Source organism: Monodelphis domestica, chromosome 8 (assembly GCF_027887165.1).
Source record: "Monodelphis domestica isolate mMonDom1 chromosome 8, mMonDom1.pri, whole genome shotgun sequence".
Taxonomy (NCBI): domain Eukaryota; kingdom Metazoa; phylum Chordata; class Mammalia; order Didelphimorphia; family Didelphidae; genus Monodelphis; species Monodelphis domestica.
In genome coordinates this window covers 260,304,592-260,331,903 of record NC_077234.1, presented here as the reverse complement: position 1 = coordinate 260,331,903, position 27,312 = coordinate 260,304,592, and the positions used below count along the sequence as shown (strand labels likewise).

Sequence of the window (27,312 nt, the reverse complement as noted above, 5' to 3'; positions counted from 1 at the left end):
GATCTGTGGATTCTTTCAGTCTCTATTTTACCCTCATTTTCAAAGATTTCTGGGTAGTTTTCTTGGATAATTTCCTGTAGCATGATGCAGGCTTTTTATTTTTATTTTTTGGCATGATTTTCAGGTAGAGCAATGATTCTTAAATTGTCTCTCCTGGAACTATTCTCAAGGTTAGTTGTTTTCTCAGTGAGGTATCTCAAATCATCTTCAATGTTTTTTCATTCTTTTAGTTTTGTTTTAATATGTCGGTGTCTCTTGAGGTCATTAGATTCTAATTGCCCAATCCTAATTTTTAAAGATTGAATTTCTATTCTGTTTTGATTCTCCTTTTTTTCCTTTTTGTCCATTCTTCCAATCAAGTCTTTATTATCTTCTCCCAATTTTTTTGTGTCATTTTTCAGAAGATTACTTCCTGCTTTCAATACCCGTGCCTCTTTTTCCAGATGACCTATTTTGCTTTTCAAGGTATTGTTTTCCTTTTGCCATTTTTCTTCAACCAGTCTTATTTGATTTTTAAATTCCTCTTTGAGTTCCTCCATAAACTGCATCAAATTTGCTGTGTTGTTGTTTATTTGTTTTTTGAGGCTTTGCTTGATATTTTTTGGATATCATCCTCATCTGTTCTTGTTATGTTCTTGGGTCCTTATCCTCAAAGAAGCTTTCCATTGTAGTTTTTTCTATCTCTCTTCTTTACTCATTTTATGAACTTTTTTTTCTTTGCATTCTATATACTATATAGACTTGCATATCTGTTGATTTACTGAACCAGAGCTTTTGAGCTTTTCTGTCCTGAGGCCAAATCTTCTCCTTTCTCAATCTTTTGTTGGTAAACTGGATTCAACTGGTTGAGCTAACCTCTTGAACTGCATGTCCTGGGGCAATTTTTTCATTGTAGCCAGGACACTGAGGGTATCCAGCCAGGTGGCCCCTCCTATTCCTCCCTGCCAGTCCTTGTTATATCCCTCAACTATGTGTGATGGGTCAGAGATGAACCCTTGAAGCTACAATCTCAGCCCAGATATTAAACAGACAGCCAGATGTCAGCAGAGTGGGTGGATGGGGGGAGAGTATCCCTCCTTAGGGCCCTCCCAAATTCCTCCCTGCCAGCTATTATCAGAACCCTGGTCCATGAGTGGTGAGTCAGAGGCAAATCTTCATGGCTGCCATCTCTATGTGTTGGCTCACACAGTCAGCCAAATATTGTTGCAGGTCCCTGCATGCTAGGTGGGTGAGGGTTCCTCTTCCTTTATCCATGAAGATAGATGGACTGTGCCTACCTTTTGAGTTGTTTCAGTAGGAGAGTCTTATGACTTTTTCTTGTTTGGTTTAGATTTCTGTTTGCTTTGAAGCATAATATGAATATTGGTTTGGAAAGACTTAAACTTTATGACTTTAAGTACTCCAAATCCACCAGTTTGCCTCTGCTAATGAAAATGGACACTTAAAAAAAGAATTCTTTCATATCATATAAATGTTTCATAAATATTGTGGGAGATTTTATTCAATCTTTAAAATTAGATATGGACTATAAAGTAATCTGTTATGCATTTATTTTCCAGCTAGTGTGAACTAATGCAATGTATTTTCTGTACCTAGAGATTTCTGAATTTCTCAATTCAACTTATTTATGACTTAAGATGAAGAAATAAGAATTAAAATCTTTAAAAACCATTTCCATCAATTTCTTTTTCAAAATAAGTTTTAACATGTTTATGTTCTGAAATGATTATTAATCAATCAGTTATTAATTAATCAATATATAGGTTCATCAACATATATATATGTATATAGGTTCAACTTCATGAACCAGAGCTACAAGTAAATATGTCCCAAAAAGAAATAGCATTTTAACCTTTATGTAATAATCTGAATGAAAGTTAATGAAGGCTGTGAATGGAGAGGTATGTAATAAAAGGAAAAAGTCCAAGTGATATTTTGAAGGAAGAATAAAATTCACTTGCTGATAATGAAAAAAAGACTTATTTTTTACATGATTGACTAGGAAAATGGTGATTTCACTGAAAAAAAAAAAAGAATTGGAGATAAGGCATAGATTTGGTAGGGTTAAAATGCAATTTCCTCCACCCATAACTCTCGTATATCATATCTCAGGAATCAATCATAGTTTCTTAATTTGTCTGGGCCATCCAGGGGGGCAATGCCTGTGGAATCAGTTTCCCCTATTCTTGGTTCCTTGGTTCTTTAACTTCCTTTCTCTGAGGGTTTATCTATACCTGAATTTACTCAGCAGTATTTGACCTCCAGGTCACTGAGAAGTAATGTTAAAAAAAAAAAAAGCAACAATGGAGAGAGAAAAATTTGCTTTTGAAAACATAAGATTTAGCAGTTTCTATATTAACTAATCAGAGGTCTGGAATATTATATTCTGGTTGGCAAATAAATTAGGACTTTAATCCAGAATCACCTACCCTTCAAAACTGTTTATAATTCTTCAAAGAGAAAAGTGAGCATTCAGTGAAACAAAAAACTTTCCAGCATTCCTGATGAAAAGTTGATATCTATGTAAAAGTTTACTCTTAAATAGAAAACTAAAGAGAAGCAGAAAAATGATATATAGCAAAGAGAAATCTAAAGATATTCAATAAGGTTAAACTCTTTAAATCCATATATGGAAAGGTAACTCTTGTAACTTCTAGGATCTTCATCATTATTAGGGCATTTAGAAGGAATATAACATAGGAAGAGGGAAATATTAGATGGCATTTAAAAACATAAAGAATGTGAAAAAGCAATGTATTTGGAGAAGGTAGAATGGAATGAATTATCTCATTTAAAAGAGATGCAAAAGAGCGTTTACAATGGAGAAGAAAATGGAAAATGAGAAGAGGAGAGCTCCTGAATGTTACTCTTATCAGATTTAGCTCAGAAAAGGGACAACTTACAAACACAATTTAGGGTAGAAATCCATCTTACTCAAGAAAGTAAAAAGGTAGGGGGACAAGAGACTTAAGGTAAAGGGCTCTAACAGAGTGAAATTTGGGATAGATGGTGATCAGAAGCAAAACCCTTTTGAGGACGGAAGAAAGGAAATAAAGTAGTATAAACACAAGGGAAAATAGAAGGGAGGGTAATGCAGAGTAATCATAATAGTGAAAAAATTTACAGTAACTTTCAAGTAAATTTTGACTTGTCAAACAAATAAAGACTTGAGCAAAATGTATAGGAGTACCAGTCATTCCCCAATTGATAAATTGTCAAAGGATATGAACAAGTAGTTATTATACAATTATTCAAGCTATTTATTGTCTTGTGAAAAATACTCTATTAATTAGAAAAATGCAAGTAAAACAACCACACAACATCTATAAGATTGACTATTATGACAGAAAAGGAAAATGACAAAAAGTTGGAGGTGATGTGGGAAAATTGAGTCACTTATGCACTGTTGGGGGAGCCATGAACTGTTCCAATTATTCTATAGAATGATTTAGAACTGTGCACAAAGGGCTTTAAAATTGTTCATAACCTTTGGCCCAGAAATACTGTTATTTTATCTATATCTCAAAGAGCTTAAAAAAGGAAAAGGACCTATATTTTAAAAATATTTACAGCAGTTTTTTTTTGTGGTTGAAAAGAATTGGAAAGTGAGACAATACAATTTTGGTATTTGAACCTGGAAATATTTAAACAAACTGATACTTAGTAAAGTAAGCAGAACCAGGAGAACACTGAATGCAGAAGAGCAGTTATTGTACAAAGAACAATTTTGAATAACCTAGTTATTCTTAGCAGTACCATGATCCAAGACTCCCAAAGACCAAAAGCAATAATATCATCTGCTTCCAGAAAAAGAACTGCCAGAAAAAGAACTGATGAAATCTGAATTGATACCAAAGCATACCAAATATCAATTTCTTTATCTTTTTTTTTGTTCAAATTTTCTTCCACAAAAGGATTACTATTGGAAAATGTTTTACATAATTACAGAGACCATTTGGGACTCAAAATTTAAAAAAATGTTAAAAATTGTCATTACATGTAATTGGGGTGGGGGGGAACATTATCAAAGACACAAAAAGGATTATTTTAGTAGCCACATTTGTTTCTATGCCTTCCCTCTTTCTATATCTTTAAATCTATATCTGTTTCTATATATTGTATCTTTTGAATCCATCTGTATATCAATTTTGGTATTACTTTATATTAAATGTCTCAAGTAGTGGGAAATGGGAGGAATGAGAGACTGGAATAAAAGTGGAGTATACACAAAAGTAAAGAGTTGAAGTGAGGAATAAATTGATTGTATGACTATTTCTGCCAATGTGTTTAAGCATGTCCAAATGATACGTCAATGTTGTTCTATTCTTAATGGTAAAAACAGTGAAAGAAAATTGGCTTTCAAGTCAAAATCACTTTTAAGTGAATATGTACAAAGTAGATACCAGTTGAAACTGTTCCTGGGATGGTTTATATATACAATAATATTAATAATATAGAGCAAATAAGAAAAAATCCTTAATATGTAATGTACATATTAATAAACACAAATTAGAGTTCTTAAATATGTTGATCAATCAATAAGTATTAAGCACCTATTATGTGCAAAATAGTGTATTCCATTCTGGGTATATAAGAACTACCAAAAAAAAAAAAGAAAGAATTCCTTCTTTCACCTGTCTTTCAAGGAGCTTATATTCTAGGGGCAAGGAGGGGAGGAGAAGATAAGAAGATAGATGGATGAATGGATGGATGGATGGATGGCTAGATGGCTAGATAGGTAGCAGAAATATAAAGTGGATAAATATATCCAAAATTGTTAATACAAGGGAATTTATGAGGAAGGTTTCTAGTAGTTGAAGGCCTATGAAAAAAGCTATACAAAGAATGGTGTTTGATTTGTATATTAAAGAAGGATAGGTAAATGTAAGTTGGGAATGTATTCTAGGTATTTGTGATGGCCAGTCAAATGGCAAGGAGGTCAAAAAAGGCCAGTTTCACTGGATTACAGAATTGGGCGGTACAGTAATTTAGGGGAGGGACAGTAATTGAGGTTGAAAACAGTTATGTGAAGGAAGGACTTTAAAATTTTAAAAAAGAAGTTGATGATTAGGGAAGTCAAGTAGTCAGATCCATACTTTAGGGAAGATTACTTTGGCAATCATATATAGGATGAATTGGAGTGGTGAGTGACATTAGTTAGGAAGACAAAATGAGTCTTTAGCAATAATCTAGGCAAGAGATGACAAGGCACTAAACTCAAAGATAAAGGAAGGAAGAGAAGTGGAGGGAGTAACAAAATTTGACAAATGATTATATGTATGAAATGAGGGACCTTGAGGAATTGAGAATATTGACAAATTAATGGTTTATAAAAAAACCTTACAATTTTTATATTCAAAATTTTTAACGTGGTATATGTTCTGTTTTTGCCCATTTGTTTTTTCTCATTTGTCAATCATTTCACAAGATATTGCCAATCTTAATTCTTCATCAGGAACAATTTTTTTAAAAGAAAATCACATAGCATTAGCCTTACTTTTGATGAATGGTCCATTTCTCCAAGTCGATTTTTGATTAGAGCCCCCATAGGTTTTCAAGTTCACCAAACCACTGAATCATGTTTACTTTCATTTCTTTTATAATTTCTATAACCTTTTATGAATTGTGGCATACTTTGTACTACCCATTCCAGTTTAGGAAGTGATCACATTTTATTAAAATTCTGTTTTTAGCATACAATATTTATCAGAGTTCATTATTACTTCAAAGAAGAGACTTCTTGATCCATTGGACATTTTAAAAATCATCTCCAAATTATTTGGGGGAAGATTTTTTTTTCCAGTCTTGATTGAGACTGAAAAATTTTACATTCACTTGAAATTGTTTGCTCAACATTTGATGCAGCCTTAAATGAAAGTGTGACTTTCATCAGTTAAAAATTGCAATATTCAGTATTTCATGTTTTCAATTACAACCACTTTTTTATTGTAATTATTAGTAATTGTTCATTTGTTTTTACTGTTCTCACTGTTCTTCCATGTTGAGGATGACTGTTCACTGCAGAGAACCCTTCCCATCTGTCAATTCCATCTGAATCTCTTTGATTGTTTTCTGAGATCTAATTAGGCTTGCTCTCAGCAAGACTTTGTCAGTTCTTGGCATTATTTTTTGGTTTTTAACTGTGTTTGCTTTTGTTCTTCAAAGTGACTGATTGCTGCATTATAAACTTGAATGGTTTGAAACACTTGGTTTCCTCACACCAAAAACTGCTGCAATATCTCTAATAGTCATTGAAATGTACTCTTTACGTGATACAACTTCTGTATCCTTAGATTCATATCCATTTGTAAAAACCAAAGCATTAAGAAAAGAACTAAAGGGAACAGAATGATAGAACGAGGATGGTGTAAAACTGGGACACTCATACACTGCTGGTGGAACTGTGAACTGATACATGTGTGAATGACATCAAAATTAACATGCAACAGACAGAAAATTTACTAATGCCAGAGAAATCAAATCAGTGCCAGATTAATATTAATATACTCAAATGTCTACAAGCACATGGGCACTACCTTTGTTACAGAGTTAGACCAGATCAAAAAAAGGACTAAGTAATTGACACACTACTACATGCTGTTTTTCAGACTCCTTTTCTCTAAACAATCCTATTAACTAAGTACTCTAAGCTTTATTAGCTCCATTTTACATATGAACAAAATGAGGTTCCCTGAACTTAAAGTGACATTACATGCAATCGCAATAGCTAATCTATCTCTTAAGTAGAATCTTTTACTCCCCTCAGTAAAGTTTGAGACTTTACTATAACAAATCATCTTTCCGAAAACTAAAATCATCTTAGATTTCATAACTAATTATTGAAACAAATGCCTACTCCAATGCTCTCATCCTTCATCTCTTGGAAGCAATTGATAGTATTGAACATACTTTCTTCTGGTCTAGCTCTTTCTTTTTCAAAGATTCTGGAAAGGGGTCCAGCCTTTGTTAGTATGCACATATATAAATGTGACTATCGGTGTATACATTCTATAGTGATTAGTATTGATATATTTATATATCAGCGTAAATTATAAAACTTTTGGTCACAAAATATACAGAGCAAAATTGTAAAAAAAGGGGATATAAACTACAGAGATCAAATAGAATGGAAAGCATTGGAGAGATTCAAATTTAGTGACCCAGTGACAATCATGACTGACATCTTAGTTTTGCCAATGCATAAGCATTTTTGTATCAACATTCCTACAAGATTTGATCTTTTTATAGCAACTTTAAATTGATGCCCTTCTTTATTTAGGGTTTTGGCTCTCTAGATAAAGATGAAATCAAGAGAATGAGATAAAGACATAAAATAAATAAAAGTCAATTTCTAAAGCCCATACTAGCCCGCTATTCTGTAAATTGCAAAAGGATGTGGCCCATAATTGGGATCTTTATCCACCCTCTACTTCAGGGATGAGTAGGCTGCAAGCATAAAATTATAGTAGACGGTGGGTTTCTTGGCTTCATTTGCAAATGAGAAAGGTTTTTTTGTCTAATTGCTTCAAACATATGTTCTATTGCTCAACAATAGCAACCCATGCCCTTCATCTTGTTATGCTGCTATAGTATTCTTTTTGTGTTGTTTTTAATCTTTGTTTCCCAAGTCAACGAATGCTATTTTCAGTCATTTGTACCGTTTTGGTCAGAATGGAATTGTATACGAAGATGATTTGCATTAGTAGCTTTTGTTTCTTTTTTGGTATATTTTTTTAGGAAAGTAATTCTAAAGACAGCTTGCCAGATGTGTCATTTTGGAACAATTTGGGTCACTGCCAAAACACCATTTGTTGCCAGTCGCAGATATTGTAAAGGTCCTCACCACCCTGTTACCATGTTTTTGCACATTGTTATATTTTGAGTAGGCAGCTTTTGAGGTATTAGAATACAAATTAATTACCAGAATACAAGTTAATAGTAGTGTATCTATTTCATAGAAGGAAAAACATTATAACCACATAGCTGAGCATCACATTTAAAGTACACATACCTCAGCCCATTTCAGAAGCAAATTCTTACACATAGACGTCAAAATTTTTCTTATAAGATGAAAGTACAGAAAAGAAGTTTTCTAAGTGTTAAACCTGAAGGTATTTTATTATCAGCAAAAGTAAATAAGTTAACTTTACATGATGAGAAAGAGCGATTTGTGCTGGTCTTCTTGATTGTTCCTTCAATTGGAGGCAATATTTCAAGTCTTTCAGTTATAACTTCTGTATGATGAAAAACTATTAAAAGGCTATGTAGCCCACATGGATAGCCCTCAGATTCTCAATTGTCTCTCAAGCTATTTTCATTATGTGAACATTTATTCATTTGGAAAATGACAATTAATTCAGAGATTTAGAGACCAGACATCATACCAGAGCGGACTTTATCGTGGGACTATGAACCCTAACATCAAGTTTACCTAATCTCAATTCACAGGAGTATGATTATCTAAGAAACCTACTCTTGGCTTACTTTTGTGTTCAGACTTTTATGTCATGAGCAGTTTCCCCCCTTGATTCTGTGGAATACCTAACTTGTCAAGTCTAGAAGCCTATCAACAAACAGAGAAGACAGGTAGACATGACATTAGGTATATCAGCTTGTCTTTCAAAACTTTTCAGTTTGGAAATTAAGTATCTTTTAAAAATCACTACTTAGCTAATAAAGTTGCAAATCCCCAATCCATTCTGAGATGAATGACTTCTCCAGGTAGTTTACCTAGTTAGCAGAACATGAAATAAAATAAAGCAAAAGCATTGCGGTGACAGTTGGAGGATCAGGCATGCCAGATTTTCAGAGGTTACAACTGAGGTCCAACCTGCTGCTCTCAATGAAAAGAGGGAACTGTCAGACTAACACAACTGCTCTGCAGGCTCTCCCTCCTCTGTATGGCACGTTATCCAGATGTCACTTGGCAGGTGGAATTACAGAATGGATGAAAATGAAGCCCTCTGTATGTGGGTGCTGGTGTGTTGAAGGACTGAACAATGACTAGCTACAGACGTGTAATGAAAACAACATGTATCCCATCTGTATTTTTGACACGAGAAAGGCTCTTTAGAGGTTTCTGATGTCTGCCTCTTTCCTGGGATCTAAAATGCACTTAACTACTCCCCAACTTTCTGGAAATGTTTGGTTGCCGTTTTTGTTTTTCCTGATGTTAACAGCCAGAACAGTGATTTGCCCATGACAAGCACCTGGCAGTTTTTTACTAGAAAGAGATGAATCTCAGGTAACACATTTTGCTGATATTTCAGAAGGGAAAAATCCTGGTCAATGAGATTTTGAAAAAAAAATGTCTTCTCTTTTCTCAGTATTAAGAGATGACTTCCGGCAAAATCCCACAGATGTTGTTGTGGCAGCTGGGGAGCCCGCCATCTTGGAGTGCCAACCTCCCCGAGGACATCCAGAGCCCGCCATCTATTGGAAGAAAGACAAAGTTCGAATAGATGACAGGGAAGAGAGAATAAGTGTGAGTCCAACTGAAATGCCATTTAACGACGGATACCTATTAAGGTTTTATAAAGATGGATGTTTTGTGCCAGATTTTAGCTCTAAAAATGAATAGCATTTTATGATTTAAATGTGTAAAATGAAAATGACTCATGATATTTCTTTTAAAATGTCAAGATGTATTGATGGAAAATCATTCATTAACAATAAGATGTAAGTTTAGAAAAAAACATTAGAAACATTAGAAAATTAATCATTTTAGTCTGCATCTGTTATTTCATCAGGATATGGAGCACTTCACGTGGACATTTTAGCCTCTGACACAGATGAACTATTCATCTGTAGTTTCTCCTCCTAAGAAAGTATAGGGGCCCTGACATTAGGGGGCCTACACAGAGTCCCAAAACTTCATGTTCCAGAGAAACTACTCCTACAGAGGCCATCCTGACCCGAGTGGTCTCTCTCTTTCCCTCCTCCTTAAAGTATGCTGACTCTTGGGAACAATACCAAAATTCACATAAAATTGCTATATACATCCCCCCGTATATATATATATGTATGCCCACCCACACATATATACCCCCACCCCCACAACATTCAGGTTCCCTCTGTGGTCTCTGAAATGATAGAAAGATTTTCGTGTTTATATGAACATTCTCGTTTTCTTTGATACAGATCCGTGGTGGGAAACTGATGATTTCAAACACTAGGAAGAGCGATGCCGGCATGTATACCTGTGTGGGAACAAACATGGTGGGAGAAAGGGACAGTGACCCAGCAGAGCTGACTGTCTTTGGTAAGGCCACCTTTTAAAATGATTGTTTGCTCATTGACTATAAATAGTTGATCGAATAAAAACGACAAGGCTGAGTTTACAAATTGAAGAAAATAGTTTTCTGACTTGTCTGCAATTTGAATGAGAAGATTCTATAAATAAGATTATGGTCAACATGGTGTGTAACTGGCATTGCTTTAGAGTGAATCTGAGATTCCTGACCAAGAGAACCAGAAACCTTAATACCCTACTTGGGATTCTGTAATTTACTTAATCATTATTTTTGGTCTATCTGTTTATCAAATCTTTGGCAAAGCAATTCTGTTAGATGGAAAGAGGAATGAATTAGAGTCAGAGTAATGGGTTTAAATTCAGGCTATGTCTGTACAGAGACATACAGTCTGTGGGCAAAGTCACATAATCATTCTGGTGATCATTTTCCTCATTTCTAAAATTAGGGATGTGGATTAGGAGGGGAGGCTAATATAAGGATGAAAAATATAAGTGGGTTGTATTCTCTGTTAATATCCCAAAAAACAATGCCAAAGACATTTTCCTCCTTTGTCTCATTTGCATATACTCTAGATTTATTATGACTTAATATTTTGTACACCACATTTAAACAGAAATTTGTGATCATGAAAGACATTTTGATTTCAGAGCTGCCAGGGCTTGAATGAGTTATCGGAAGCTAGACAATGATCTGCATTTATGATTAGGCATTAAGTCTAAGGATTGAGCAAACACAGGGGAGATGTGCTATAAAAGTCTGTATCAGTCATTCAGTTTTAGTTATTGATTTTTTAAACCCTTTACTTTCACCTAATCAAAACTAAGTACTTGTTCCAAGACAGGAGGGGCAAGGGTCAAAAAATAATTCATTATTTCTTTAGAATATTTTTCCATGGTTCCATGGTTCATGATTTTTTTCCACCCTTCTTCCCTCCTCTCTTCGGTGCTGACAAGCAATTCTGGGTTATACTGGGTTATACATGTATCATTGTTCAAGACCTATTGGCATATCATTCATAATACCTCAATCATATCTCCAGTGAACCAGGTGATCGATCATATGTTTTTCTTCTGCATTTCTACTCCCACAGTTCTTTCTCAGGATGTTCATAGCATTCTTTCTCATAAATTCCTCTGGATTGACCTGGGTCATTGCATTGCTGCTAGTAGAAAAGTCTATCATGTTTGATTATGCCACAGTATATATCAGCTTCTGTGTACAATACTCTCCTGGTTCTGTATCTAAGAGGTCTTTCCAGTTCACTTTGAAATCCTTCAGTTCACTATTCCTTTCAGCACAACAGTACCCTGTCACCATCAGATACCACAATTGGTTCAGCCCTTCCCCAATTGATGGACAGCCCCTAATTCTCCAATATTTGACCACCACAAAGAGCACAGCTATAAATATTTTTGTTCAAGTATTTTTCTAATTATATTATTGGGGTACAAACCCAACAGTGGTATGGCTGGATCTAAGGGCAGGCAATCATTTAAAGCCCTTTGGGCATAATTCCAAATTGTTCTACAGAATGGTGGGATTAGTTCACAACTCTACCAGCAGTGTATTAGTGTCCCAAAATTGCCACAACCCTTCTAAGATTTGTTGCTTTCCTTTACTGCCATATTGGCCAATCTGTTAGGTATGAGGTAGTACCTCAGAGTTGTTCTTATCTGCATTACTCTAATCAGGAGAGATTTAGAAAGCCTTTTTCATGTGATTATTGTTAGTTATGATTTCTTCATCTGAGAACAACATATTCCTATCCCTTGACCATTTATTGGTTGAGGAATGGCTGTTTTTTTTTTTGGTTGTTGTTGTTGGGGGTTTTTTGTACATTTGACTTAGTTCCTAATATATTTGGGAAATTAAAGCAAAGTCAGAGGGTTTTGTTATGAAGATATTTCCCCAGTTTGATGCTTTCCTTCTAATGTTGGTTACATTGGTTTAGTTTGTACAAAACCTATTTAATTTGATATTGTCAAAATTATTCATTTTACATTTTGTAATGTTCTCTATCTCTTGCTTGGTCTTAAATTCCTTCCTTTTCCACAAATCTGACAGGTATATTATTCTATGTTCACCTCATTTATTCATGATTGCATTCCTTATATTTAAGTCATTTATACATTTTGAATTTATCTTGGTATAGAGTGTGAGATATTGATCTAGACCTGGTTTTGCCCATACTGTTTTCCAATTTTCCCAGAAATTTTTGTCAAATACTGAGTTCTTGACCCCAAAACTGGAATCTTTGGGTTTACTGAATACTAACTTGCTGAGGTCATTTACCCCTGTTCTATTTCATTGATCCATCCTTCTGTCTCTTTGCCAGTACTATATTGTTTTGATGACCACTGCTTTATAATACAGTTTAGGATCTGGTACTGTTAGGCTCCCTTCTGTCACATTTTTTTCAATATTTCCCTTGACATTCTTGATTTTTTTTTCTTCTAGATGAAATTTGATATAATATTTTCTAATGCTATAAAAATGTTTTTGGTAGTTTCATAGGTATGGCACTGAACAAATGAATTAATTTGGGCAGGATTGTAGTTTTTATTATATTAGTTCATCCTATCCATGATCAATCAAAGTTTTTCCAATTATTTAGATCTAGTTTTATTTGTGTGAAAAATATTTTATAGCTATGGTCATATAATTCCTATTTTTGCCTGGGTAGATAGATTCCTAAATAATATTGTCGAGAGTGATTTTCAATGGAGTTTCTCTTTCTAACTCTGGATGTTGAGTATGGTTGGAAATATATAGAAATGGTGCTGATTTATGTGGGTTTCTTTTGTACCTTGCAACTTTGCTAAAGTTGTTAATTATTTCCACTAGCTTTTTAGTTGATTCTCTAGGATTCTTTAAGTATACCATCATATCATTTGCAGAATGATACTTTAGTCTCCTCATTGTCTACTTTAATCTCTTCAATTTATTTTTCTTCTCTAAATGCTAATCTGGCATATATAGTACAATGTTAAACAATAGAGGTGAAAGCGGGCATCCTTGCTTCACTCCAGATCTTATATTGAAGGCTTCTAAATTGTCCAGATTGCCGATGATATATGCTGATTCTTTTAGATATATACTCTTTATCATTTTAGGGAAAGGCACATCTATTTTATTACTTTCTAGAGTTTCCAATAGGCAATGGATATTGTATTTTGTCAAAGGCTTTTTCTGCATCTTTTGAGATAATCAAGTGATTTCTGTTGGTTTGATTATTGATATGGTCAATTATGTAGATGGTTGTCCTAATATTAAACCATCCTCGAATTTCTGGTTTAAATCGCACTTGGTCATAATGAATAATCCTCATGAAAACATGTTGAAGCCTTCTTGCTACTATTTTATTTAAGATTTTTGCATCTATGTTCATTAAGAAGATTGGTCTGTTGTTTTCTTTCTCGTTTTTTGGTCTGCTTGGCTTTGAAATCAGCACCATATTTGTATTATGAAAAGTATTTGGTAAGACTCCTTCTTTGCTTATTTTGCCAAATAGTTTGTATAGTATTAGAATTAATTGGTGCTGGGGATTTTTTCTTAGGAAGTTATTTGATGGCTTGTCCAATTTCTTTTTTCTGAGATGGGATTATTTAAGTATTTAATTTCCTCCTTTGTTAGTCTAGGCAATTTATAATTTTGTAAATATTCACCCATTTTACCTTGATTGTCATGTTTATTGCCATATAATTGGGCAAAATTGTTCTTAATAATTACCTTAATTTCCTCTTCATTAGAAGTGAGATAACCCTTTTCATCTTTGATACTGTTTATTTGATTCTCTTCTTTCTTTTTTAAATTTATATTAACCTGTACTTAATCTATTTTATTTGTTTTTTTCAAAGTACCAGTTCCCAGTCTTATTTATTAGTTCAGTACTTCTTTTACTTTCAATTTTATTTCTCCTTTAATTTTTAGGATTTTTTAACTTAGTTTTTATCTGAAGAATTTTATTGGTTTCTTTTACTTATTTTTTTAAGTTGCAAGACCAATTCACTGATCTTCTCCATTTTGTTGATATAGACACTCAAAGATATAAAATTTCCCCTGAGTACTGCTTTGGCTATATCCCATATGTTTTGATATACTGTCTCCTCATTGTTCTTCTCTTTAATAAAGTCCATTTGTGTCTATGATTTCTGTTTTGACCCTCTGATTTTAAAGAATTAGATTTGGTTTCTAATTAATTTTAAATTTGCCTTTCCATGAACCCTTGTTGATTATAATTTTTACCACGTAGTGAACTAAAAAAAAGCTGTAGTTATTATTTCTGTTTTTCTTCATTTTAGCAACATTTCTATAGTTGATATTTCTATATGTACTATATACTGCTGAGAAGATATATTTTATTTTTTATCTCTATTCAAATTTCTCCAGATTCCTATTTACTCTAATTTTTAATAATAGTTAATTAACTTCCCTTACTTCTTTCTTACTTATTTTTTGGTTCAATTTATCTAGCTCTGAAAGGGAAGGTTGAGATCTCCCATTAGTATGGTCTTACCATTTCTTCTTTAAGCTACTTTAATTTCTCCTGAGAAATCTAGATGCTATACCATTCCATTGTGGAAAGGAAAACTGAACAAGTTTTGGACTTTCTGCCACTCAGGTGGAACAAACAGCAGTTGGAATGTTAGCAAGAAGATATTGACAAGAATTACAGTTGGGGGGGGGGAGGAGAACTTGGAGAGTGACAGTTGGTTTGGGGACTCTTTTCCTGGCCCTTGGACTAGAAGGACCTCCCTCTCCCTGTCTCAGGATAGAAGTACCTCTATTCCTGATTTTCCCAATTGTGTGCTCTACCTGGATTCCTGTGATTTTGACATCAAACAAAAGGATTTATGGGGAGCAGTTTGAACTTTAAGGCTGGTCTTTAGGGTGCTAGCCTGAAAAGACAGGCCCAACCAGCTCTGAAGGCCAGAAAATTTTCTTCCTCTTGCTGTCTACTGCTAAGACTTTGAACTTAAGAAAGCTAACATAGATATAGCATAGACAGGAATAAAAGAAACCCTCCACCAGCCTGCGAGGCCTGGCCTCAGCTCAAAAGCTGATAGAGACTTAAACCCAATATAGGGAAATCCTAGTTCCCTCTTCAGTGATACCTCCCCAATCCAAATGTAAATTCATCTTTATTTAAATTACCACAGTCAGATAAGAGGACTATCATTTCAGGGGAACATAGAGGGAGCTGAATGTAAGGACAGCCATTCAACCATAAATGGACCTTATCGGACCCCCACCAGGTGACCTAGGTCCAGGGGAAGGCTTGTCCCTCTGGGGGTCTGTGCTTCCCTGCTCTGGGGTATCATCAACATCAATCAGTAGAGAAGATATCCCATCATCCTATCACAGGTGGCCCATTTCTCAGGAACCCCATTTTTCAAAGATAGCCTCTCAGCAGGGGGCATCTCTCTACTTTTATCTCACCAGTAGCCATATTCCCTCTTTCCCTTCAATGCCTCCATTCCCTGTTACAAAACCTTCCTTATTCTCTGTAACACTTCAGTCCCTACAGTCCCTTATAAATATTACATGGTGCATAATTGTTTAATAATTATATTACTTTATTGTTTATAGTACCTTTAGTCAAATGTAATCTCCTTCCTGATTTTTTTTAATGAGATCAATTTCTACTTTGCTTTTGTCTGGTATCTTCATTGTTAACTTGCTTTTTAAAATTTAGATAATGCATAATAAATTCTATTTTTGCCTTTTGCCTTTAATCTGTATCACCCTGCCTCAAATGTGTTTCTTGGAAATAAAATATAGTAGGATTCTGGTTTTTAATCCACTCTATCTACTTTTGCTTAATGGGTGAGTTCCTCCCATTTACATTCAGTGTTGTGATTACTGCCTATGTATTGCCATTCATCCTATTATCCCCTTTAAAACTCTATTCACTTTCTCTCTGTTCCTCCTCAGCAGCATTTTGCTTTTTGTCACCCTCTCTCCCACTTTACCCTCCTTCTAATTATTTCCCTCTTCCTTTGTCTAATTCCCCTTCTACTTCTCTGTAGGGTAAGATAGGTTTCTATATCTCACTGAGTAGGGTAAGATACCCTACTTGGTATACTTGGTTTTCCCCTCTCTGAACCAGTTAAGATGAGAGTAAAGTTTAAGCATTGTTCATCATCACCTTTATCCTGCCCTCTCTATAATAATTTGCATGCCTCTTCATGTTATATAATTTACCCCATTCTATCTCTTCCTTCCCATTTCTCTCAGTGCAACCATCTCTTTCAGCCCTTGATTGATTATTTTACATATCATTTATATATATATATATGTTCATATATATATATATACATATAATATATATATATACACATATATATTCCATATTGGGGTGTATGGGGTGCTCAGGGAGGAGTAGTATCTCTGGTATGGAGGGCTTGTCGTGCCCTCCTAGGGCAGCTCTCCAGCCTCTGACCCCCACCTGACACCCAGCTCTCACGTGTGGCTCCCAGTAGCTGCTAGCATGCGGCAGCGGCCACACCCCGGGCAAGGGCTTCGACAGGCCGGCCAAACCTTGTGAGGGTAGCCATCGGGTCATCGTGGACCCCTGGTGAACCAGGGCTTTGCTCACCCAGCATGTGAAGACTGCTTCGGCGGAACAGACAGAAGAAACCAACAAGAAGGTTCAACGGCTGAGAGGGCGACGCAGCAAAGCACTGTGGAGTGCTCGGGGCATGTTGGAGCACAAAGGACAACACGGCCATTCAATGCAGCTGAGGAAGTCTCCAGGTGTAACGACTTTTCGTGCCAATGGACTCAGGCTTCCAACGCCGAGAGAGTGGGGCTGTCTCTGTGCATCGACTCTTCCACTTAAATCTCCTTCACGCACAAGTATCTTTGTGCACACTCATCTATCCTGACCCCGTCCACCCTCTTCAAAACCTGCAGCAATGGGGGAGTGACGATGCAACAGGTGGAGGTGACCACTGGCAGTTGTAGTCACGATCCTGCACGTAGGCGGCCCACGGACCAGTGGTCACTCAGCCCTGTGGGCAGCAGGGACATTTGGCAGCATCCTGGGTGACTGAGCAGCCCTCTCTAGGACAGCACTGCTCACCCTAATCAAGGAGGGGACTAGAAAAGGTGTCCCAAACATTGCCTGCCCTACAAACACCCGGTCAGCACACCGCGGCTGGCGGGTCATCCCTTTAAGTGGTCGAAATCAAAGAAAACATAATACAAAGACACTCCTACTAGGAGCATGGAACATCAGGACATTCCTTGACAGAGAGAACACCCCAAGACCTGAGAGAAGAACAGCTCTAATCGGTAAAGAACTGGCGTGATATAACATTGACATCTCAGCCTTAAGCGAAACACGCTCACCAGAAGAGGGATCACTCAGCGAACCCACCACTGGATACACCTTCTTCTGGAAAGGCAGAGCCTCAAATGAAGACAGAATCCACGGTGTTGGCCTGGCTATCAAGACCAGTTTGCTCAAACAGCTGCCAGACTTGCCTGTGGGCATCAGTGAGAGGCTCATGAAGATCCATTTGCCTCTCAGCAAAGACCGGTATGCCACAATCATCAGCGCATATGCCCCAACACTGACCAGCACAGAGGAGACCATCGAGCAGTTCTACTCTGACCTGAGTGCCGTCCTGCACTCAGTGCCCACCAATGACAAGCTGATACTACTGGGAGACTTCAACGCCCGCGTTGGCCAGGACCATGAAAGATGGAAAGGAGTGCTCGGCAAACACGGCGTGGGCAAAATGAACAACAACGGCCTACTGCTACTCAGCAAATGCTCAGAGTTCGAACTCACCATCACGAACACTGTGTTCAGAATGGCGAACAGATATAAAACAACGTGGATGCACCCAAGATCAAAACAGTGGCATCTCACTGACTGCATCATTGTACGCCCTTGCTTATGCTCGCTTCACTGTGCACTCCTCCGGCCTGTAGGTCTCTCCAGGCTTTGGGGACAGCTTCTAAACCATGTGGAGTTACTGGTTCCCATGTTCAGCCTCTGCTCCAGGTCACTGTCCAGAGCTGACGGGCCACACGATGGCTCCCTACAGTAGACCGCTGATTCCTCTAACCTCAGCACATCAGAGAAGGTTTCTAGCCCTCCACAGCCAAGTCCTCACCAAGCTAGCGTTCCCAGCATGGCTCCTGAGAGCATCATCTGGAGAATGACGAGCCTGTCATGGGTCAGGATGTCAGCCGGCCCTGTGCTGGGGAGGGGAAGAGCCCCAGAGCTCAAACTGCTCCCTGGTCACAGCCGCACACCCTAACGGTGAAAAACGGTGCCCATGGAAGCTGGGGAGAGATTAAGCTGGAAAATGGCAGAGGGAGACCCAGGAGGAAGGACAGAGTGTGGAAGGCTTGGCGCAGAAAGCTGGGTTTCAGTTGAAGTCGAAGATGGGAGTGAAGGCGGAGGAAGGACAACAAGGGAAATGGGGGTCTCAGAGTCAGGGTTGCAGAGTCAGCTCTACAGTTCAGGCTATGGGAGGATTTTGTGTTTGAAATACTGACAGGAAGAGGTCGGCCAACATGACCAAACTTGCGCTTCATTTGGCCGCTCAAAGGAGAACGATTGGAGCCTGGAGTCACAAGGAAGAACCCCCAGGCTGTGGTGGCAGAGAGCCTGCACTGGAAGGACCACAGCATCAGGAAAGGGAAGGGGATGCATGCCGAGACTCTTGAGAACAGAAGCAGGGAGGGGCAGGTGAGGGACGGGAACAATCAGATCCGGATTCTCGCCTCGCTTGAGAACGCTCCACCCTCACCCATCACAGAGATGTGAGGAGGAGCTCTGGGCATGGGGTGACTTCAGTCCGGATTTATCCAGTTTATGAACCGTTGAGTCCAATAGGGGACCAGCCCCACCCACGAAACCACAGAGCAGTCATTAGGTTAGGGCAGAACCAGTAGAGCTGGGAGCCAACTCTATAGAAATGATCACTGGATCCCGACCAGCTGCTGCGACCATCAAGTGAAAGTGAATGGAAGTAAAGGAGGAGGCGCCCGAGGAGAGCCTTGAAGGATCTCCACAGTGAGGGAAGACCCAACAAGGGACCTGGAGAGATGACAGTCTGACAGATAGGAGGACGATTAGGAGAGAACAGCATTATGGAAGCCTAGAAAAACGAACATCCACAAAACGTTTGTTTGTAAGAATAAACTCCAGACATGTGACACGGGTTCAGGAGGATGTATTGGGTCGTTCTCTATAGCAATGAAAGCAAGAAGGGAGCTGCGATTCCCTCTGCTCCACTGAAGCTCACGTGTGCTCTGGAGCAATGTTGTCCCGAAGGCAGAATCTTGGAAGCCAGGGAGAGGGAGAGGAAGGAAGATCAGCAAAAGCAAGTCTGCATTAGCTGTTGTGACTCCAAACAAGAGTCACTTGGGGGATCGCACGATCCGGGCCAACTCCGAATTCACCGGAGCCCTCTTCAGAATGTGGGCTGGGGTCAGGTGACTTTCTGGACCGGGACAACCTCTCGTTGCCCGGGTCTGAGTTTAAGCAGTCTGATGCGTCCAAACAGTCGAATAAGCTCGTTTCCCACAGTGATCCGTTGGAGACGGGGGCATCCGAGCCCCAGAAGGCCGCTGACTGAGTGGAGAAGTTCATTGATGACTTTAGAGAGAGCAATTTCCTTGGCCGCTGCGTTTTGTGGCCGCATGTGGGGTGTGTGCAGGTGCAGCATTTGAGGCCTTTTCACTGAACAGGAAGAGAGGTTTGACCGCTTCACATTGCCTTTGACCAAGTAAAATCTTCGCCGAAGTTGAACTCCTGTAATATTCTATCCCCTTCAGGCTAACTCTCATCAGTGAGGACGTCGGGTATCCTGAGCTCTGCTGCTCCAGCCAGCCGACCCTTCTTGGGAGCGCCAGCCATGCTTCTGTGATTAACGTGCTACTGAAAGCGCTTCAGTGTTTCAGAGCTGATGCAATGATCGCTAAAGTGGCCGGCTTTTAGACACTTCTTGTATTCGTGCCTGCCACGCTAGTGAAGACACGAGGGGAGGCCCCTCCTTTCTGTGGATCCTTAAGGCCCTCTTTCAGGACTGTTGTAGCCGTGCCCAGACAAGCCCTTTTCAAATGCAGGAGGTGTGCTGCAAGGCCACAAATCAAACTATTGCTGAAAGAACAATGAGCTGGTTTATCCCGTTTATTCTCCCCCAATCGAAATCTACAGAACAGAGTTCTTGGCCACTCGGAGCATTTCTAATCAATACATTTGACTCCCATAGAGGAGACACCTTTGGGATTAGCAACAAAACTGACAGAAGGAAAGAATGGATATTCCGCCATTGCCTTATTAAATGAAGTCTTTGATCAAGGAAGTGGGGGAGGGGGTTGCAGGAGAATTTTCCAAGTCATATTGAAAGATTTTACTTATGATAATTATAATCATTAGGGAACATAAACTCAGGAAAATTGTTGCCATTAAAATAATGCAGTTTTAAAAGACGATTACCCTCTTTGTTCCAGTGGGGACAGAGTGCCTTCTGAACCTATTTATCTGTCATTTCATAGGAAGTTGTGGTATTTTGTTCCCTAATGATATGCTTTTATGCTCACGGGAGCTTTGATCCCAGGAAAATATTTCACTCAGTGTATAATTTCAAATTTATTCTGTAAGTTGGAGACTCCAGGCATTTTGAGATTTACATTTTTATCACTGTCCTTTTCCAAATGAATTACTTTAACACATAATTCCTAGTTGCTCAGTTATTTCCTTAACTCAGAATTTTTTATCTTTCCAGTTAAATCATATTTTAAAAATGGCTTTGAATTCCGAATGGATTTGCAAACTGTCCTACCTTTATAAAAAGGCTTGGGGAAAAACATGGGTGTATGATCCTTTTTCCTTTGCCTCTAGGATGATCTGCTTAGCTAAAGTCATCAAAGACAGGAGAGCGATTGAATTGGAGGATGCTTGCTTCAAACTGTGTTGGGGTTGGGGTTTCTACACTGAAGAGTTGGGGTTGGTAAAGAATCCATACTTGCCAAATCATCTGCACAACTGGGCACCCGTGAGAATTCCGGAATACAATTCCTCAGTTCCTTTCCAAGGTTTACATTGACTCAAGTACTGAATGGTGCAGTACTGCAAGATTGACTAGAAGATCCCTGCCCCCAAGTCGTGAGCAATTTCTTTCTACATCTAGAATATGCTGGGATCCCAGAGCCGAAAGTCGGAGGGATAGTAATAGCCATCTAGCGCAGATCCCTCAGTTTTAGATTGAGTCATTGTAGCTCAGAAAGCTTAAGGAACACCCCCAAAGTCAGTTACCCTCCCTGGGCCTTAGGTTCCTTCATTTTCAAAATGAGGGAATCGCATTAGACTTTTGAGGTCCTTTGAGCTTGGAGTCAGTGCGATTTTCAGGTGTTTGTCTGAAAATCTTCCGGAATCCTTTAGGAAAATAGAAACTATTGTTGTCCTGCTTTTATCCAGTGTTACCTATGACATAAAACACTCATTTCTAGCTGGACAGCATTTGTTCTACAATCCACTATTGCAGGACTCTCAAAAGGCTTGTTTTTATTATGTACTTTAGAATGAGACTCTTTTCATTTGCATGGAGTAGACGAAACAACTCTTTTACCCCAAAAGCCTGGGACTTAGAGTGTCTGGAGGTAGGTCATGAGTCACATGACTGCTGTGATCCTCTCTAAAACGGAGAAAATTACATCTGTCCCTTCAACTTCTACCAGTTGGGCAGATCAAGTGAAATGATAATCCATGGGGGGGACCTGAAGTCACTTTGCAAGGCCAGCCATTGCTCTTGCTTCTAAACTAGCTCTCCATAGTACATGGTTGAGATGATGTACTTGCAGGAGTTGAAGATCTCGACTATTTTGTCAATAATAACATGATGATGGAGAGGCTGTTAAAGGACATTGAAACAGAGTTTGATCTTCACATATAGAGCATTTCCTTTGAATTGGACTAATTCTTAGCCTATAATAATTAAAATTGAATTCCAGTTAGATGGCCAATGTGTCATCTCAGCCTTTTGAAGTAGCTCATCAGCTCCAAAACGAACAATGACAAATGATCACAACCTCCCTAATTCACTCGAGCACGTGGACAGTTAATTCCAAGAAAGGGGAAGCTGGTGCCATGCTTAGACCTTGTTCTTTTCCAGCTGAAATTCTGCTTTTGAATAAGTGTCTTCTTAGCAAACTCATGTCTGGCAGTCATTAACTTGCAAGGGGTAGTTCTGGTTTGCACAACTGTTTTTCCCCTGTTGCTAAGCACCGCAGCGCTCTGCCTCATGTAAATCATCAGCAGAAATAACTACTTTTATAATGGGAAGCAGAATCTCTGAGAAGGATTTAGGTCATTCTGCAAAGAGCCAGTTTTATAGCAAACGAACAAAAGTTTAGTCGGTAACTGTTTAATTAACTTTGTTGTATTATACATTAATCACTTTAAATATAAATTACTTCAATGTGACCTCATGAATGTTTTATCACTTTCAATATAATGTATTTTGTATACTGGGGAGAAAACTGCAGTGTTGTATCATGCCACCAAACATGGGGATTAGAATCCTTTAGTCTCAAAAACAGTTATTTTCAAAGTCTCTGTTTGGAACTTGTCATGGAGAAGGTTTGTAGGTGGTAAAAGAAACAGGATCTAGGAGAGGACAGCTGAGGTTTAGTTTCCCTCTTCAGCCTTCCCGCCTCAGCTATGGCGGCTCTCATAGGTTTGCTCTGGTACCTCTTGTCCTCCACTACTAGAGCCAAAATGTTTCCCTCCCTCTTTAAGCTGTTCCACTTACACTTGATTCGAATTTGGGAAAGGATAACCACTTTAAAGTCAATTAATTCAATTAGGGTAATATAAGGGAATGGCTGGCAGGGGAAAGAAAGGGAAATGGGGGAACAGGGTTCCTTTCTCTAACTAAACCCTCTTTCCTCCCTCCCTTCCCGAGTTTTGGGGAAACTCAGGGTTTGGCAACCTGAGCCTGCTGAGAGATAGTCAAGTTGACTGACCCTGGGTTTGGCCCCTTGGGCACCAGGAGCTGAGGTAAAGTTGGACAGAGACTCAAGTGTCTTTTCTCAGGTTTCTCTTCAGTAGTCTTTTCAATTGAGAAATGTTGGGGGAGGACCCTTAGGAGAAAGTCTTAACCAGCCCTCTCTCTTCAGCTTCTCAGAACTGAGAGAGCAACTGCTATTCAGAAGGAACCTTCTGGCTCCTCAAGAATCCAGCCTTCTGGGGCCCCTCCCCCATGAGGAGAAAGATTCAGCCTGGCCCTTGGCTTAGTGCCAGCCTCTGGCACAAACTGGACAGATTTGACAACTGGAGAGCTTTCCTCTGTTGAACTCATTTTTTACAGAGTTATTAACCCCATAAGCAAGTTATATGGGTTATTCAAATCCCTTATATAAGGAATTGTAATTGTATTGTTAACAGTATAAATCATTTACATAGTGGTATAATTAGATGTTGGGCTAGTCAGAGGATTCTCTTAATACACAAGCAGACAAAAGCATTAAAGATAACTTCATCCTCAATTTGTTTAGTCATGCTTATAAAAGGTAGCAACATAGAAAAATGTTATCTTAATTTGTGTATGCCTGATAAATTTGAGCAATTCATTCTTTTCCCACTATGCTTGTGGTACCATGCAAAATTAGAGAGTAGATAATCAAATTCTGCCTCATAAAGGACATTGATTTCACATTGATTTGGACCACTATGCATTTATTAGGAAGTTATCAGCAAGATCTTAATGTGTAGCACATTTTAAATCAAATGGATCTTGCATTTATTTACCCTCTTTAACCTGGAGCAAAGTGTTCAGGGATTTTATACATGCCATATATCACCACAGAAATAGTCGAACTTGGGGAAATATGAATATTTATATCCCTGAATGTTGGCATTTTCTCGTGTTCTTTTTAAAATAAATTTTAGAAAGCTCGTTGTACCACTTTACCATGGAAATGTCTTATTTCCTTCTGTGAGACAGAATTGTTAAAATGCAGTTTTGTTTTTCAAATTTCATTTTAATACATCAGTGACTTTCATTTGGGCCATTCTTTTGTCTCTATGAGCACATTCCAGTCAAAATATCCCCCCAACAGTCAGGGACAGCCTGGCCAAACTCCCTGGTCAAGCCTCCAGCTCCCCATGGTTCTTTTCAGTTATTCCGTTGGTTTAGTTCAGGATCCATTTTGAACAGAAGAGAACAGGAAATGCCCATTACTAAGTTCCTGAGCCCTGTTGCCTCGACTCGTAATGATATCCTGTTTCTTGCTCTTTGAAACGTTGGGTCCAATGTCTTCCAGGGGCACAAGCACAAAATGAATGTGCATTGAGTACATGTGGCCTTCAGTCCACTCTGCGGATCACTGGGGAGGGATGTGCCGGGTGAGCATCTAAAATGAAGCAGAGTAGTGTTGAACAGCATTTGGCCTGCCATTAGGGTCTCGTAGAGGAGGGTGCTGCCTTGAACAGATGCATCCAATTACTTAGCTGAAAGTTCTCAATCTTCTTTTGAAAGACAAAGAATTCCCATTTCAGTCTCTCCAAGTTGAGTGTTTTCATCTCGAGGGGCAACTCTTATTTGTAGACTTTGGTTGTAAAGAAAATCACTGAGAAAAGACAAAGAGAATTTAGAAAGGTTTTGCCACTTCCGTTTTAGAGATAGCTGAGCACCCACAGTGTGCTTAGCACTAATTATGAAGCTTAAAAACATATAGGTCAAACATGAAGGCAGGAATAGCACGCAACCAAAAGGCCAGAGGGAAAGGAAGGCAGCATCGTGGAATAATGGATATAGAGTACCACACTTGACATCCAAAAGACCCAAGTTCGAATCCAGTCCTCTGATGCTTGTCCTATGACCCTAGGCAGGTCCTTTAACTGCTGCCTCAGTCTCCTCATTTGTAGAATTCAGATAAATAATTTCCCAGGGCTTTGTGAGGATCAAATGAAATGATGAATTATTTAATATTGATTAATTACATTGCAAATCGTAAGGTACCACCAGAGCAAGGAGTGAAAGGAGGACATGACAGAGCAGGTCAGAGAAGGCTGCCATTCCCATGTTATAGGACGAGGATCTGTTTCATTGAATAGGCATTGAAATGAAGGAGTATTCGAACTACTCTTCATGGTCATATGGGGATAAGACTCCGGAGTACTTTCATCATTTTTATAACAGTGGAATCTGAGGCCCAGGAAGGTACAGCGGCGCCATAGCGTACATCCATGACCTCAAGAGCAAGCTTAAACGGATGTTGCTTTTATTAGGATTAAGCAATGACTTTAAAAAGAGTGCCAGCAATAACTGTCCACATTAAGTATCTTTCACTTCAACCACAGCCCACGACGATCCCATCTGGGTAGATATAAAGCAATCGAAGATGACCTAATTAGGTGAGGACAGCAGGTATAAGGAAAGCGCAACTGAATCGCTTCCAGAAAATGAGCATCCGCTAGTGTTTCTGTGGCACTTTGAGCTTTGCAGAGCAATTTACACGTTGCTCACCGATACATTCAACCACTCTGAATTGTGGATACTTCTAGATATTTGTGTGTAAACTGAAAGTGAGGAGGAGGATTACAGTTTGTCTAGGGTTACACAGGAAGTATTCTAGGTAGCATCTCAGCGTCCCAGACTCGGCACTCTATGTAGTACATGCCTTACCTTCCTATACAAAAGAACTGAGTAGAACTTTCTCGTAAGAAAGGAAATTTACATACAAAATAAGTACTTTTTCAACAGTGTTTTTTACATGCAACTATATGCTGCCTTGTCATGAAAAAAGAAGGAATCCGGTGGTGTTTTCTTGGATTTGGGGACAAAATTCACGTTACTATAATGAAATGTCCTTCAATTTCAAAGCACAGTCAGTGCGCTGCTCATTGTTGGGAAATGGTATAAGACATCATCACTTTACTCAAGGATTTCTTAATTATTTGAAGCTCATGTCATTCTTTATGGAAATGCAAACTGTAAGTTCTTAGAAGAACGAGTCCTTTAACTCAGAGATGAGGTGAGCAGGAGCAAGCCAAGAGGAACTTGTGGGAAAGGATTAGTCATAAGTGTCAACCTTGATAAACAAAGAACAGGGACAAAGGAGACAATGCTCTAATGGCCTCCACACAGTCTTGTGCAAAACACCACGCAGAGACAAGCTCTGGGACTCTGGGACACTATCTCTGGGAAAATGTACCTCAGAGGGGGATTTCCCAATGAACTGAAGAACTTGTGGTCCTATTTACACTTTGGGGAATGAGGGAAAGGAAACCCACTGACGTGGTCTACAAGGAGACTTGGGAAAGAGGCTGGAGTCCATCGAGTTACCTAAAAGAGGCCAAGAAGACAAAAATGGTAAGTTTGAGTATTTCTTTCACTCCTGTTCCAGGTGCTTAATGATACTTAATGGTCCGTTTTTCAGTCTAAGACAAAGATCAGCCTGGGAGCTCCCTGAAGGCAAGTTCCCAAAGAAGGAAGAGGAATCTGGGGGTTCCATAAAACAGGGTCATCTCTTTAAATAATATTAATTCATCCTTTTTAACAGTTTCAATTTCATAGGAAAATTTTTTCTTCTATTCCATGGGGGGGGAAAAAACAATTCAAATAGCTTTCTCTCTTGGCAGTTGAAAAGAATAGTGCTAGACTTATCTGTATACTTGACATATAGGACAGAATAAATTCTTGCACAAAGACAGTCTTTCAAGGTAGACAATTCACATTTAGGTCTAGTTCAATTCAAAATTTATGATTATAAAACTTTTAAATGAGTATCTAAAATGACCAAAAGATACTACAAAATCTAAAAAGTTCTAACTGTCCTTTTTTTAAAGGTGAGATAATGAATTCCTATTTAATTTGTCAGAAACTAAAAAGATAATTTATTAGACCTTTTAAAATTCTGTCTGAAAATCTGATTTGAGTGTAATAGATCTTAAATTTCTAAATAAGTTCATGCGACTTCCATTGGTTCAGGAGGTATAGAAAAATAAAATTTGTTCCCATATTTATAGACAGTATTATGTGCTTTCCTACCTATTACATTTTTTCTGAAATAGTATTATTAGCACGTTTTT

The 27,312-nt window shown here is 38.3% G+C and overlaps 1 protein-coding gene across 16 annotated transcripts in view; it reads left to right on the top strand.

Annotated features, from left to right (window-relative positions):
* ROBO2 (roundabout guidance receptor 2) overlaps positions 1–27,312 on the top strand; it is a 608,856-nt gene that overhangs the window by 326,362 nt on the left and 255,182 nt on the right. For all 16 annotated transcript variants that reach the window (XM_056807276.1, XM_056807277.1, XM_056807269.1 and 13 more), the window contains exons 3-4: positions 9,327–9,484; positions 10,141–10,261. In XM_056807276.1, the coding sequence (XP_056663254.1) occupies positions 9,327–9,484; positions 10,141–10,261 (279 nt within the window). The remainder of the gene's footprint in view (positions 1–9,326; positions 9,485–10,140; positions 10,262–27,312) is intronic.